Source organism: Dryobates pubescens, chromosome 4 (genome assembly GCF_014839835.1).
Source record: "Dryobates pubescens isolate bDryPub1 chromosome 4, bDryPub1.pri, whole genome shotgun sequence".
NCBI classification, from domain to species: Eukaryota; Metazoa; Chordata; class Aves; order Piciformes; family Picidae; genus Dryobates; species Dryobates pubescens.
In genome coordinates this window covers 2208883-2223982 of record NC_071615.1, presented here as the reverse complement: position 1 = coordinate 2223982, position 15100 = coordinate 2208883, and the positions used below count along the sequence as shown (strand labels likewise).

Genomic DNA, 15100 nt, shown 5'->3' with positions numbered 1-15100 from the left:
CGGCATTACTAATCCTCTAAATTAACACTTCCACAGGACCAGAGAGGAAAATTGCAGAAGCATGTTCAGCATTTAAATCACTGCAGGATTAACTAGGGGGGGAGGGAAAAAAAAGAACCCTTCAAGAAATCTTCCATATCTTTAATTACATGAGTGGTAAGGCAAGTTATGGAAAAACCCCAAGATCTGCTTTAAGGTGAGGTGTAACAACTGCTTTCAAATATGGAAGTCTCTATGATAGGAAGCACAAATACTCAGTGGTGAGCTACTAACACTATGGATCTAGGCTGTGTTCAACACTAAACTGCTATTTTATATTCTTAAATAAAAACATCTTTCACCACCTTGACAACAACCTGGGGACATCTCTCTCCTACTAGAAGCATACTGCTGCCACAGAGGCTCTGCTAGAACGAGGACACCAATTTTAAGTGACAACCCCAACAGCTCTGCATCAGCACTGGAAGCACAAATGGAGCATTTTCAACCAGGGCTGACCTCAATACATACAAGCTGCAGGTGGCAAGAGCCAGAAATGCTCAGCTCCCACTTAGGCTCCTGAAAAAAAGCTGGCAGGTTAGCAGCAGCAAGCAGCTCCTTGTCAGGCATTTAAGTAGGAAGCACTGGATGCTGAGTTTCTCTCTGACTTGATGACAGGTTTATTTATGCCTGACAGTAGGAGATCTGCACTGACATGAAGTGTTTTCAAAGGTGTTTGAAGAGTGAGAACCTTCAGATGCTTGAGAACCACAGAGAATTAAAAAGCTCATTGATTTAAGGGGTGAAGCACTTAATCCAACACCACTTTCATGTTTAAAATCGTGAGTTAAAACCCAGAGAACATTCCAGCATATTATCTCCAAATAAAAGCCTCCATTTTGAGAGCTCTACAGAATTCTGTGTTCCAGGTGAAAACTGTTTTCTTTGGAAACAAAGATCTACAGCCTGGCCTTCACTTAAACTGATTCCCACTGCACTGAATAACTTCACATCAAATATATAGGAATAAACATTTACATTTCTTTCAGTGTGAACAACTTCACATCCAGCAGCCTCCAAAACACCAAATATCCTTTTGTTTAGGTCTAATAAATTTGATCTAAGAGCAAATACTATCAGAAGGTATTTTGTACCAGAAACTTAAAATCCTAAGTGGCTGTCAGGTATGGATTTCCTATAGTTACATAAATCCCTACAGCCTTACAAGGACTTGTTAACAGGCTCATCCTTTTAGGAAGGGCACTGTCCTTGCTTCATTTAACAGCCAGCTACACCAGGCATACACAAACCATAACCCAGAGAACTGACTTCAAACTCCACCCCTCTCCCTGCCCTGCCACACATATGATCAATCTGCACTCTGAGCCAACTTTAAACACAGAATAATGAACCAGTAATTCCCTTGCAAGTGAACCAACACTAGTTTGTATTTTTCCCTGAATAACACTTTTTGTTTTTTTGCAGAAGAGGAGAGGGAAGAAAAAAAAAAAAAGAGAAGACTGCTACAGAAACACAGCAACATTCAAACCCTTTAAAACAAAAGGTTGATGATTTAATGCATTTTAACCATGTTAATCTGAAGATAAATAAATCCACAACAGACTTTGAAAGTTTCAGGTTTGAGATTTCCTTTTTTCTTTGCAGAGAATATTTCTGGTATTATACAGTACTGAGAGGGTGTTCTCGGGGTGGGGTGGGTTTTTTTTGTGTGTGTTTTGTTTTGTTTTCCTTTTAATTTTCTTAATGTCCAGGTGAAAAGCAAAGCTCAGTTCTCTCTGCTCTCTTCGTGGAACTCCTCAATGCCCTATTCCAGGCGTGACTCTTTCATAAGCCTTTACTTGAAAGCGGAGTGGTGAGCAACATTAATTTCAAGAATAACTGGATGGTTTGGTCCCTGAGTCATCTTCTTGAGATCCCATGCTCTGGAAGGGAGAGAGTTATTTGTTTTCAAAACAGGTCTGGAGGTTTTTACCTTCGAGACAAGACAGTTCTTTGAAGTTAACAGGTAGGAAAATAAAGTGCAGATGGAATAGCATGCACTTCCTCTTCAGTGTAAGGCATGCTGCTTATGCATGGGTTATTATTAGCATGTACTTATTAACAGTGTAAACACCAACATCCGCTGCACTGAGTCTCTTACACACTCTTGCAAGACATTAAATGAATTACCTTCTGCACAAACTGAGGGTTCACAGTGATCTCTTGATCCATGGCTTTCAGTCGTTCATCAAGCTCTATACATTTCAGCATCTTAAAAACAAACAATTAAGGTGAAGGTGGTTACTTTGCCCAGCCAGGGTATGACATGGGATTGGACTTGATGATCTCTGGAGGTCCCTTCCAACCTCTAACATTCTATGACCTTGAAGATGGCTTGTGCTTTGTGGAACCACTAACTTCTGCCATCACACAAGTTCCATGTCAGAATGTTCCCATCCCATCAATCTCCCAACCAGAAGTGTCAGAGCATTTTTCATTCCTTTATTTTGATCCACTCTTCCCAACAACCCCTTTTAAGGCCACTGATAGATAGTCCTGTGTGGATAACCCACCTCAAACTCCAGGTAGGTTGTTGACACTGATCCCTGAAATCTCAAGCTCTAAACACAACCTTTCTGATCAGTTCAGTTCCAGGAACTTCACATCACTAATGTCAAGCAGTCAATCTACTGAAACATCTCAAGCATGCACAGAGAAGATACAACAGGGAATGCACTGATAGGAACAGACCATCAATACAAAATCTAAGTGTCCAGTTCTGGAGCCCCTAGTACAGGAAGGATCTGGAGGTGCTGGGAGGTATCCAGGGAAGGGTCACGAGGATGAGCAGAGGGCTGGAGCTGCTCTGCTGTGAGGACAGACTGAGGGAGTTGGGGCTGTGCAGTCTGGAGAAGAGAAGGCTCTGAGGAGACCTAATTGTATCTGAAGGGGGCTACAAGAAAGCTGGGGAGGAACTTTTTAGGGTGTCAGGGAGTGATAGGACTGGGGGGGATGGAGCAAAACTAGAAATGGGTAGATTCAGATTGGATGTTAGGAAGAAGTTCTTCCCCATGAGGGTGGTGAGACACTGGCACAGGTTGCCCAGGGAGGCAGTAAAAGCCTCATCCCTGGAGGTTTTGAAAGCCAGGCAGGATGTGGCTCTGGGCAACTTGATGTAGTGTGAGGAGTCCCTGCCCATGGCAGGGGGGTTGGAACTGGATGATCCTTGAGGTCCCTTCCAACCCTAACAATTCTATCATTCTAAATAGCAGTACTGTGAAATAGCCAAATGCTGATTTTCCTAGCCCTTAATCTCTACCCTGTGAGTTACCTACACTGGCTTCTCCCAGCAGCTCTCTGATTACAGACTAAGGGTCTTCAGTAGGAATTCAAAAAGCAGTAAATATCTTGAAGCCTTACCTCCTGATCAATGTTATGAAGCATAGCTGGATTGTTGTATTTTTCAGGATTATCATGGAAACAGACCATACCATCTTTCTGATTAATACTAGCAAAGATTTCACCATCTTCTATCTGAAATGAGAGAAGCTTTCATGTAAGCTGCCACTAAAAGCAGACTTTCGGGTGACTGTAACACAGATTCCTCATGGAATCACTTTTAACTTCTTTGCCTTTTATTCCCTAACAGCTTCCCACAGCAAATGCTCCCTGTTTTATCTCAGGCAGAGAACATCTTTCAGGATCTTTTGAGAACGGTCTGAACACCACAGCAGACCAACAGCATTTGCTTCATGCTCTAAAAGAGCCATTCTCCAGCCATGCAGAACTCTCCAGAGTGTCTTCTGGGGGCTCAGTTTCTAAATGAGGCTAGTTCAGCCAAGCCTTACCATGTGGAGGACGTATTTTTCTGCTTCCTGGGGCCCAGACAACTGCACTCGACTTGCCATGTCTTGTAATGACAATGTTAAAAACGTCTGAAACACAGCAAGTATCAAACCATTAGAACTAGAGGGTGAGGGCTTTCCCTGCCAATCCTTCAGGGCCTATGAAATGTTACTTTGTAAGTCCAATGGGAAAGAACAAGTGGAACACACAGTTATTGCTTCAAAAGGCACTGAGAGTGGAGCCAGTTCTTCCTCCAGACATTCATTTGTTAGTTACTCATACATGTGGACCAAACCAAGGGAGTCATTACTCCATTCCTGCAATTTCTTTTTACCCCAGACACAGTCCTGACACACCCAACCCCTTCCCTCACCTTTTTACTCACAAAAAAATCATTGTCCATCCCTTGAATGAGTTTCTTTCAAGAGATGTGTGCAGTGCATTCCTTATAAGATTATTTCTACAGTAGCAAACAGTAGCTTGCCAAAAAAGAGCCCCACCCCTGCAGTCATCTTCAAGAATCAACCTCTCAGCTGAAGGAGCACAAAACTCCACCACTTCCAAAATCTGTCCTAGTCACTCCCTAGTCTCTAATTGAGTAGCCTGTAAAGTTCTATCTTCCAAACAGAAGGAGGTCACTGGGTAGCAGCTCTCTCAACTGTTTTGTGTGAGAATCTCATGGGCAAAGCCCTTTATAAGCAGACCTATTGAACCACCTTTTAAATAATGCATAAGCAGCCAATGGAATTGGCTTCCCATAGAGAGCGTTTCAGTCCCATTTGTTCGAGGCACAAATCTCGGGTTGGGTCATTTCTCTGTGACATTACCACATTCTCCTTTTGCTCTAAATTGAGTACATTTCTAGCATCCTGGGCTGCAATGCCCAACAGCATGGGCAGCAGGTTAAGAGAGGGAATTCTGCCCCTTTGCTCCACTCTGGTGAGGCCCCACCTGCAGTGCTGAGTCCAGATTTGGAGCCACTTAACACCAGAAGGACATGGAACTGTTGGAGCAGGTACAGGAGAGGGCCATGAAGATGATCAGAGGGCTTGGAGCACCTCTCCTGTGAAGACAGGGTGAGAGAGTAGGGGCTGTTCAGCCTGGAGAAGGCTCTGCATAGACCTTACAGCAGATACAGAAGAGGTGGTGATATGTTTCACAAAGGTATCTAGTTGTGACACTACCACACTAGTGACAGGACGAGGGTTAATGGTTTCAAAATAGAAGATCAATTTAGATTAGGCATTAGGAAGAAATTCTTCATAGTGAGGGTGGTGAGGCACTGCAGCAGGTTGCCCAGAGAAGTTGTGGAGGCTCCAAGCCTGGAAGTGTTCAAGGCCAGGCTGGATGGGGCCTTGAGAAGCCTGGTCCAGCAGGAGGTGTCCCAGCCCATGGGAGGGGAGCTGGAGCTAGATTATCTTAAAGTTCCCTTCCAAGCCAAACCATCGTGTGATTCTCTGACACACCCGAGAAAAAACTAATCACAATTCCTCAGCAGAGCAAAACTCCTGCATCTTACCTTGGTTAGCCTCTGAATATTCTTTTTGTAGAGAGATGACAAGCATTGCTTCACCAGCCCCATATTGTTATCCCTTGTGAAGGTTTCGCTGTGTTTGTTCACCAGGTTTCGAAGCTCCGAGGGTTTATTGGTTGAATAAACTTGTGCTAATTCGTGGTAAGCATTGCTAAGGGGCTGCAAGGAGAAAAGTGAGAACCCTGCTTAAAGAACAGTGTTCAAACAGCCTCACAGAATCTACTCACTGCTTCAACACCAAAGCTACACAGGCATCCAAGTGCATTTAAGCGGCTCGAGCATCTCTCATAAAAAATACAAGGTGCCCCTCCACAGCTTTATGGCAACGACAGATCCTCAAACACTGCATCTGTATTCCTGGGATACCACCTCCAGCAAACACCACTCCCTGTGTGCCAGTTCTAGTTATGGCAGTGCAAGATCAAGTCCATCAGCTGACCAGCACATGAAGTAAGCTGAATTCAAGATTAACAGCACATTGACCAGTCACTGCCCAGCTGCTCCAGTTGTTCTAAGACACCCTCATCCTCAGTCATGATGCATCACAGCATGGACAACAGAGATGCAGCAGAGGGGGAGGAGTCATTCACCTAAAGGACTTTAAAATGCCAGTTGTTTGAGCCTGCATCTGAAAGCAGAGGAAGATTTTTGGAGCTCTTAAGAGTTTTGGTCACGAATCAACAAAATAATTGCTAAGTAAGAGCTAACTTTTAGAACTCTGTGATCTACCTGGGACCAGAATGCTCTCACTAGCAGCTTTTGTCCTCCTCTCTACATGTCCTATCAGAATGCTTACAGACTCCCAGCCTTCAGCTTTTTCAGAGCTATCTTTAAACAGCTGGAGTTTGGAATAAACTAGTTAGCATTTCAGACTTCAACTAGATGAAGTCCCAGGCTGAATGTTTTTTACAAGGCCACTGCCTATTGAAAGCCAAGTGAAATCTGAGTTTTGTTTGTAAATGCTATCAAGGGATGTGGCAGTGAAGAAAATATTGATAAATACCAACCAGCCCTAAAGTTCTTTCACATGTAAGTTTTAAAAGCTGTGTAATCAATATGAACAGGAGTTTGTAGAATTGGCCAATCTTTAGTTACAGTACACTGGAAGGATAGCAAGAGGTTGCCCTCTGCATACTGTGCATTGTTTCCCATGGTCTGCAATATTCCACAGTGCCATCAAATGAGGGTAGGGAAAAAAATACTCATTTACTACTTCAGATTTGTTGTTCTGTTAATTAGCTGCATTCACATGACTTACCTTAATGAACCTACCAACTATCTGGGAAGTGTATTTTGGTAGCTGCTGAACTTTGCCAAGTAGTATCAAAGAAACTAGAATATACTTTTTATAGGATTCCAACATAATATGACTGACTGCCATGGCTGGAGTAGTTATTGCCTAAGCAAGGAAAAGAAATGGAATACAATTTTAGTATACTTATACTGGCAGCTACTGCACTAACAAAATTCCACAGTCCCACCACCTTTGTACTGAAAAACTTCTTACCAAGATTCAGACTAAACCTACACTCCCTCAGCTTAAAACCATTCCCTCTTGTCCTGTCACAAGACACCCTTATAAAAAGTCCCTCTCCAGCCTTCCTGTAGGATCCCTTCAGGTACTGTATGGCAGCTGTAATGTGCTCCTGGAGTCTTCTCTTCTCTGGGCTGAAAACCCCCCAGCTTCCTCTGTCTATCCTTGTTCTATACAAGCCACTCAAAACATGTTACAGTGATGCTACCTTGGAAGAACCCTGTTAAGATCAAACTAAGCCCTTTTTCCTTGGTATCTTTATCTAAAGCTGTACTAGAAATCACCTGCAGCTACTTGTTACCAGGAATGATGATACAGTTCCTGTGGAACCTGGACTGACACAGATCCTTAAAGACCTTTATAAAGCTATTATGTCATCAGATCTCATATTTCAGAATGCTGAAAGAGGTCTGCAGAGCAGGGAGAAAGGACTTTAGCTTACTAGGAATACAGCTCAAGAGCTGACCCTTGTTTACAGAAAAATGCTGCACCAGCTTATTTTGCACATTTGACACACCCCCAGAGTCTTCCCAATTTTGCCATTTTTCTCTTCTTTCACACAAAGTAAAAGTAGCAAATATTGTAATAGCCCTAAAGAAGCATAACAGCCTCCTAAAATTAGCACAGGTCTTGTCAAAACCACAGGACTATTTTTCCTTTAAGAACACATAAATCTGAATGCCAGCCTGTGAGCAGTAATAAGCAGGCATCTGAAAGAAATATTTATAGTGAGATAAATTTAACATCAACCTTTGAGTTGCATAGTTTCATGGGACATGAGGTACTTGGCTGGAAGAGATCTTCTTAAAGAAAAACACCTCAAAAGACAGCTTGCTCATTACCTCACTTTTTATGCTGAGGAGTAGTGCTCAGGGTGTACCCTTCATAAAAGGGCTAACAGCAAACATCAACCCAACTGAGCTTTTGTGCATTACTACAGTGCATGCAGGTGCTAACCCAAAACCTATGGGAATGATGAACTGCAGCACAGATCTGTTAGCAGAATGACATCCTTAAGGTGAAGGACAGAAATAATTGGAGGCTGCTTGAGTTTTAGGTTAGCTTTGTGGCTTTTACTGCTGTCCTGGGTGGCAGATCCACAGATGATCTGCTCTCTCAGTGCTACTAGAGAGCCTGCTTTTGCCTTTCAATTCACCACATTTTGAAACTTACCACTTGATTTAAAAGTTACCTGTTCATAAAAGTAGAGTGCTCTTTCAAAATTCTTTAGCCCAGTGTATATCATCCCACCATAGTAGTAGTAACATAAAAAGTGCTTCGCATCATATGCCCCATTCTCTTTACAAATATCCATCATGTCCACATCTAGATATGGGAGGGCAGGTTTAAAGCATTTTGCTAACAAACAGAGCTACAAGAAAATACAGCAAGTTTTAAGAGATTAGCCATTTTCATGCAAATATCCACGAGGAAGAAGCTGAAACTAAAATTCACCTAGTACTCAAAGAAAACTCATTCCTCCAAGGGTGAAAAGCTATCAGTGCTGTAACACAGATTGCTCATCAGTGGTTGTGAGCTGTTAGGAATGATCTGAATCCTAAAGAAATGAGACTCTGACAAAGCTGTTTGAAACTCCAGACCTTCCAGGCTACCAAGCTGGCAGCACTAAATATTGCACTAAACATTCCTGTCCAGCCCTAAATCCCAGGAGCCAAGAGTGAGACAGAAGTGCAAATCCAGGCCAAAGACACCGAGACAAACAGGCCTTTTGTCAGCGCTGAGCAAACAGTATCTGGATATTACACTTAAAAATGCCTAAGAGAAGCTGTGGCTGACTTTGAGCCCAGACAGAACTGATCTCAAAGGACTTTCAGAAGTTATCAGCAGAACCACAATCTGGGGACATGCACTGAACACTTAAAATTAATAGAAGGGGATTTTATTGCAGCAGATTGTATCATTTATTTCTGGGACCAAAGTAAAACCCCAACAGTTAAAAGACATTTTTCACTGCAAAATGCGAACATGTATTTCTTCAAAGGGTTTTAAGTATCTTAAAAGCTTTATGTCTCATAAAAAGCCCTTTTGCTCCCCTTACCTGGCAGAGATCTGCATGTATTGAGGTCAGCTGGTTTGTGTTCATCTGCATCTTGTCTATGGCTTGTCTGAGAATGCTAATTCCTCGCAGGGGCTGTCAGAAATTACATCTCTTTCAGATAATTTCTCATAGATGGCAGCACATTGGATCTTATGTTGACACTTACAAATGAAAAATAACACTAATTGACAGGTTCCATTAAGTAATAGTTAACCTGAGGCTCCCTTTTTGTAGGGTATTGAAGGCTCTCCAAAAATAAAATTAACCTTGGCTATATAATTTCTGCTGATAAACTAAATGAAGTCATCAATTCAGCTCCCCAGAGCCAAGCTCATCAGGAGTACAGTGATTTGGATCAATAAGAAAATCTTTCTTGACCCCATGACACTATTTTGACTCCCACCAAATAACAAAGGTGAGGCTTTTGCTTTACCAGATTTGGTCTCTACTTCTATTTCAGGCTAGGTTTTGCTCAAGTAGCCTGAAAGTCAGTAGCTTAGCAACAAAACCATTGGTCAACTAGCTCTTAACCAGGCCTCCTTTACATTTTAAGGCATTTTGTTAAGAGCATTATATAACACTGGTGAGAGTAACACCAAAACTAGCATCGCTGACTCACCAGGGATAACAACTTTTGCAGCTCTCTCCTACTCACACACACATCATCTGGAGAACATTCGAGGTACTAGAGATTTGCTAGTTTGTGCAAGAGCACCTTTTCAGGCAATGTCCCTCCCCCCTCCCCCCAAATGCATCTTCTTTCAGCTGTGCTTAAAGAAACCTTAACATTTTGGTTTAGCTCATTACCTCTCAATTGAAAGTCACAAGTAAGGAGCTGCACAAAAATACTCAACATGAAGTCAGTGGCAAACCTTTATGATGAGAGTAAGAGAGTGGTAACATCCCCTTTATGAGCTGGATGTGTAGGTAGCTTATTGTACTAGTGTAGACACTACTAGTTTATTGTGCTACTGCACTGTACTACTAGTAGGTAGCTTACTGTACTAGTTATTCTGTGATGATATTTGCTCACCTGTTTTCTCTCCACAAGGGCATTTGTTAACTGGTGGCACAGGCCAGCAACTGAATACAGTTAAGGCAAAAGAAAAAAGGAAAAAAGAAAACACCACAGTGAAAAAGCAGCAGTATGAAACCACCCAAAACATACACCAAGTCTGAAAGCAACTGAACTTACAAGTGTCTGTTGCATATCTAATGTGTTCCCCGTTACAAGTGCTGATAAAAAGCTGCACCTGCGAGAATAAGGTTTCGAAGTCAGGGATGCTGGGCATAGAAAACTTCACAAACCTAAAACAAACAAACAAAGAGGTTTAGCACTCAAAGTTTGGAGCTGAATAAAAGAAGCTTCACTCAGTCTTTAGAAATGCATGTGGATGTTTGCAAACAAACCCCAAGTGCTCACGGCAGGTGGCTGCTGTGCACACCCCCATTCTCGGCCTAGTGCAAACCTCAGTTCAGAACAAAGTGTGGAGGACAGAGACCATCTTATCTGGTACAACACTTACAATCACAATGGGAACAGTGGCTAATGATGATGAACTGTAACACCCAGCCACAGAACTTCTCTGGACAGCTTTGTCTATCCTACAACCATCTCCTGCTCAAGATTTCTCAACTCTTCTCTTATTAGATGTGCATCTCTTGATCGAATCTCTTTCTCCTCACTTCCAGTTTCTTTCCATCTCTGGGGGTTCCTTAGCATCCTATAAGCTGTAGCCCTGCACACTGCTGCTTCTGCAGGATGAGCTATGACTACACTCATCTGAGGACAAAAACCTCTGGCTATGTATGTTACAAATGGCACAAACACACACAGAAAAAGCTCTCTGTGATGCTGTTGGAAGATACCAGATCCTGTCCATACTGCAACTGCTGGACCCCTTCATCAGGGCCAAATATCTTTAACTTAGCATTACCAAAGCAATTCAAGTACTATCTTAACCTACAGGCAGCAGCAAGAGCCTCAGTGCTGTCTAGAGACAAATAACCCACAACTATGATAAGAACCTTCATGTTTACAGTTCAGCATGCCAATGTCCTGCCAACCAAGTCTTAAAAGTTGATTGTATGCCTTTTTGCTGAACACATATGGTAAAATACTTATGAACACAAGAACCTTAATGAAAACAACCCCCCACAGTATCACCATTTGACAGTAATGGCATTTACAAGCTCCATTTCTCTTCTGAGAAGACAATTTTGCCTTGGTATTTTCATTAATAAAAATGTGCCTCACCAAAGTAAACTATGCACCATGCTAGGAAATGCAGACTGAAAATATCTCTGTCCAGAAGAAAACCCTGAGGCTGACAATTCAGCAGGCTGCCTGAAATTTTCACCTGAAGGTGCTTAGCTAAAAGAAAGCAACACTTACAAGACAGCAAGAACTCCTAGAGAGTGTTCCTGCACATCCAGGGCACCAAGCACTGTATCCAGATGGGACAGATTTTTTGCTAGCAGTTCTCCACTTTTATTGATCAGTTCACAAAGCTGGGTCATTTGTCCTGAAACACAAAACAGCAGTGTCAGACTCTCACCAGAGAGCACCCAGGCATGCCCACACTTCATCACACCTGAGCAGAGAACAGCATCACCCTGAGGATTCCATTTTCTTTCAGAGATGTTCATTTGCAAGAAGTGATGTGGCCACTGGGTATTTTTACCAAGGTGACAGTCAAGCTTCTGACCTTTGGGGTTGCAAAGGATGCCCAGAGGACACAAACTCACATGAAAAGCACCATGGGCTCACCTCCTTAGAAAGGGTCTCGTAGCAAAGCCAAGCTCCATCTAAACTACATCTACAAAACTCTGCCCAGAGAACTGATGCAGAATTTTGCCTCACGTGGATCTATTTATCCACAGTTGTGCTTTCTGGGTGCTGAAGGGAAAAACAAACCAAAACAAACCCAAAACAAAACAGTAAACAAAACATCCTCTCTGCTTCCTAAGAAAACCCCAATAGTAAGCTCAGTCCTTGCTGCATCTCCAGGTCCCTATCCACTTCTCAGGCCTGCTCAAGAGCATCTTTTGGAAGCAGACATTAAAATCACAACCAAGTAGCTACAACAAAAGGATTAAAGCATCTCTTTTTAAATGTACTTTGTATAATTAAAACTACAATGCTATTTTATTTGCTGTGAGCCATGAGCACAGCACAAAAGGCAACTACTTTGGATTAGGAAGGTAGGGAAAGCTCCAAACCCCTCACAAAGAAAGCGGACCCATCATCATGAAGTGCTTTAAAACTCTCTCTCTCCCTCAATTACTTGAACTAAAATTACTCCTTTCTGAAGCAGAGTATTGTTTCAATGTTCAATCCTTGCAGATTAGAGAGGAAAAAAAACCAAACAGCCAAACCAGAGGTTCTCTGACCCTTACAAAAATCTTCATGGCATGAGGAATAGTGCCTCTATTCACAGGGATTTACACTGCCCCCATCTCTCTGGCCTTCTCCTTTGAAAACCTGGGAAGCCCTGTAGCCCTGCCAGGCTTTGAAGCAATGGAAGGATCAATAAATCCAAATGGGTGACCAGAGCCTAGGAACTCCAGAAACCTGTCCCCAAAACCATGTTCCCCAAAACTCCAAGCATGATGATGGAAAGGAACAGGGCTTGTAAAACCCCTGATGGGCTGATACTGGTATTCAAGCACTGCAATATCATACTGCTGTGTCCTCCCTGTAGAGAAATCCACCCGCTCTGCAGCTACTCTATGGGCCTGCTGCACCAGGACAAAGGGTGATGGTTTGAAACTACAAGAAGGCTATTCAGACTAAAGAGAAAGAAGACATGTTTGACACTGATGGTGGTGAGATCCTGGACCAGGTTGCCCAGAGAGGTGGAAGACACCTCAATCCCTGAAATCATTCCAGGTGAGGTTGTCTGGGGCTCTGAGCAACCTGCTTGAGTCACAGATGTCCCTGCCAACAGCAGGGCAGTTGGCAGAGATGACCACTGACAGTCCCTTCCAATCCAAACCAGTCTGTGCTTCGTGTTATGATTTTATCACCAAGCACTCCCCTAAAGAACAGAGCAAAACCAAACCCCCCCCCAAACCCCTTGGCCCCCAAGCCCCCCCCAGCCATCTTCCAGGGTAAGCAGAGATACCCACACCAGGCCCAACTAAATGTCTATTTATGCCACCTCCCATGCAGCCAAGTGCTGATAATCAGAAATCAACACCACCACGAGTACACAGACTCCTGTATGCTCTCCAGCAGCCTCTTTGGTGTCTTGATTTACTTTCTCACAGAGAATGTTTATCTGGCTCATCCCTGACAGGAGACCTTCCATAAACTCAACCAGTCTCTCCTTGAACCTTTTCATTACAAGGTTTTGTGGATGCAAAAGTTCTCCAGCTAAACTACCAAAGAATCATCTTCCATCTGATTTGTACCTGCACCTTGCAGGTAGAATTTGTTTCTTGGACCTTACATCCCCATAAAAATGCTCTATTACTTAATAAGTTAAATCAGAGCAAGAGCAAGTTTGGGCTCCACCCAAAAGTAACTGCCAGAGATAAAGCCTGGGGCCACACAGGAAAGCATCAATTTTCTGATCAGTTGCAGGGATCAAGCATCCCACGTCTTAGAAACACTCAGAACACACTTCAGGGAGAATCAATGCAAAGTGGAAGCTCAAGAACTAGGAAATGCTGTGCAAGCACACAGGAAGAATGGCAATGAAAATATGGGATTCTAACTACAGATATTAGAACACTTCCTGAAGACTTGCTCATGGCAGTTCTGATCTGCAGTCTCAGACCTCCCACCATACACTTTTGTGGTAAGGCAGGACTCTTCTGATCATGTTCTAATAAAGCTAATACTGCTGAAACGTATTTTAAATCACACATCCCACAACTTACAGGCTCATCAGTTAGGTGACAGCCTGGGATATACAATCCCAGTCAAAGTCCCTTTGATGCCTGCTTTTCCTTTCTCATGCTCAAGGCTTGGATTTCAGTAGACCACTGCTCCCAGATTCACTCCACTAATCCAGAACCTCAGGCTACCAAAAGCCATTACCCCTTGCTGGGAAAGCATGGAGCACCATGAAGGACATAGTTAGACCCTCATGCCCTGTCAAACCCCTCCAGGATGCTTCTGAGACCACCTCTGTGTGCAGCAAGGACCATGCCAGCCTCCTGGGGCTGCAGAGCACTGGCTCTGTGCCTGAGAAAGAAAGTTGAGAGGGGCCAGGCCCCATCTGAACCACCGATGCTTTCTGCTGCTCAGGCAAAAGGGGAAAGTGGAACTGTTCCTCTGTTGATCTTTGCTTTTAAACTGGGTGTCTGGTCTTCTCATGTTATCTAGGCGTTCCAGAGAAATAAAGGGCTTGACGTCGCGTTTAATGTTAAATGCTTAGTGCCCACACATGCAATGGGTTCATGGATTCATCTTCCTGAGAGCAACCAAGGTGGGCAGCCAGTGCCCCACAGGCAGGCTGCGGGATGGAGCCCTGCGTTTGCTCTGGGGTGTTGCTGCCGTGAGCCTGAAGCTCCCAGCAAAGCCCCAGGTGGTTACGGTTGCCTGTTTCCTTCCCCCAGTACAGATATAGTAAAGAAAAACGTGGTGGTTACCCACCGGATTCCCACTCATCAGGCAGGAGGAATCTGCAAGTCTAGCGCCCTCTCGCCCTGTCAAACCCCGCCGGGATCCCGCCGACGGTCCACTGGAGCCGGGCGAGACACCCTGGGGAGCAGAACACCGGCCCCACACCTGAGGGAAAGCCATGAGAGAGCCCAGGCCCCAACCCGCCGCTCAGGGCCTGGTAAGCTCCACTGGCCGCCGCCCCCTCCACAGGCCGCGCTGCTTCCCCGCCACCACCCGGGCCCACACGCGGCTTTACCTCCACCCCCCTCACCACGGTCACCTTGGGCCGAGAGCTGCCGGACGCTGTTGACGAACTGTTCCAGGGCCGACGCCATCTTGGCGGCGGGACAGGCGGGGCGAGGGAGGAGGAAGAGGAGGAGGAGCGGGGAGGGAAGGGGGGGGTGGCGCGGGCCGGGAGCGGCGGGCGGAGGGGAGGGGGGCGGGAAGCGGGAAGGAAACCACCGCTACGGGCGCCGCCGCCGTTTCCAGCCAATCAGGTGCCGCTGCGGGTGCCGCGCGAGGCCCGCCGCCGTG

The 15100-nt window shown here is 44.4% G+C and overlaps 1 protein-coding gene across 3 annotated transcripts; it reads right to left on the bottom strand.

Annotated features, from left to right (window-relative positions):
- Nucleotides 1-1698: 1698 nt before the first annotated feature.
- On the bottom strand, nucleotides 1699-14979 carry COPS3 (COP9 signalosome subunit 3). 3 transcript variants are annotated; one of them, XM_054180289.1, is made up of 12 exons: nucleotides 14823-14979; nucleotides 11348-11477; nucleotides 10148-10260; nucleotides 9986-10035; nucleotides 8953-9045; nucleotides 8086-8265; nucleotides 6618-6758; nucleotides 5345-5518; nucleotides 3828-3914; nucleotides 3400-3513; nucleotides 2170-2250; nucleotides 1699-1922 (listed from the first exon to the last, which is right to left on the bottom strand). In XM_054180289.1, the coding sequence occupies exons 1-12, from the start codon at nucleotides 14899-14901 to the stop codon at nucleotides 1869-1871; spliced, it is 1296 nt and encodes a 431-aa protein (XP_054036264.1). In that variant the 5' UTR covers nucleotides 14902-14979; the 3' UTR covers nucleotides 1699-1868. The 3 variants fall into 3 exon arrangements, with proteins under 3 accessions (XP_054036264.1, XP_054036265.1, XP_054036266.1); XM_054180290.1 differs by having other exon boundaries at nucleotides 14847-14979; XM_054180291.1 differs by lacking the exons at nucleotides 11348-11477; nucleotides 14823-14979 and having other exon boundaries at nucleotides 8953-9113; nucleotides 10148-10165.
- Between the last annotated feature and the right edge of the window lie 121 nt (nucleotides 14980-15100).

Excerpts from the sequence above, each read along its gene's own strand:
- COPS3 (XM_054180289.1), bottom strand. The coding sequence starts at position 14,901 with ATGGCGTCGGCCCTGGAACAGTTCGTCAACAGCGTCCGGCAGCTCTCG. Across the intron at positions 8,266-8,952 it reads TACATGCAGATCTCTGCCAG|CTCTGTTTGTTAGCAAAATG; the intron begins GTAAGGGGAGCA and ends ATTTTCTTGTAG. Across the intron at positions 2,251-3,399 it reads TTCATAACATTGATCAGGAG|ATGCTGAAATGTATAGAGCT; the intron begins GTAAGGCTTCAA and ends TTTGTTTTTAAG.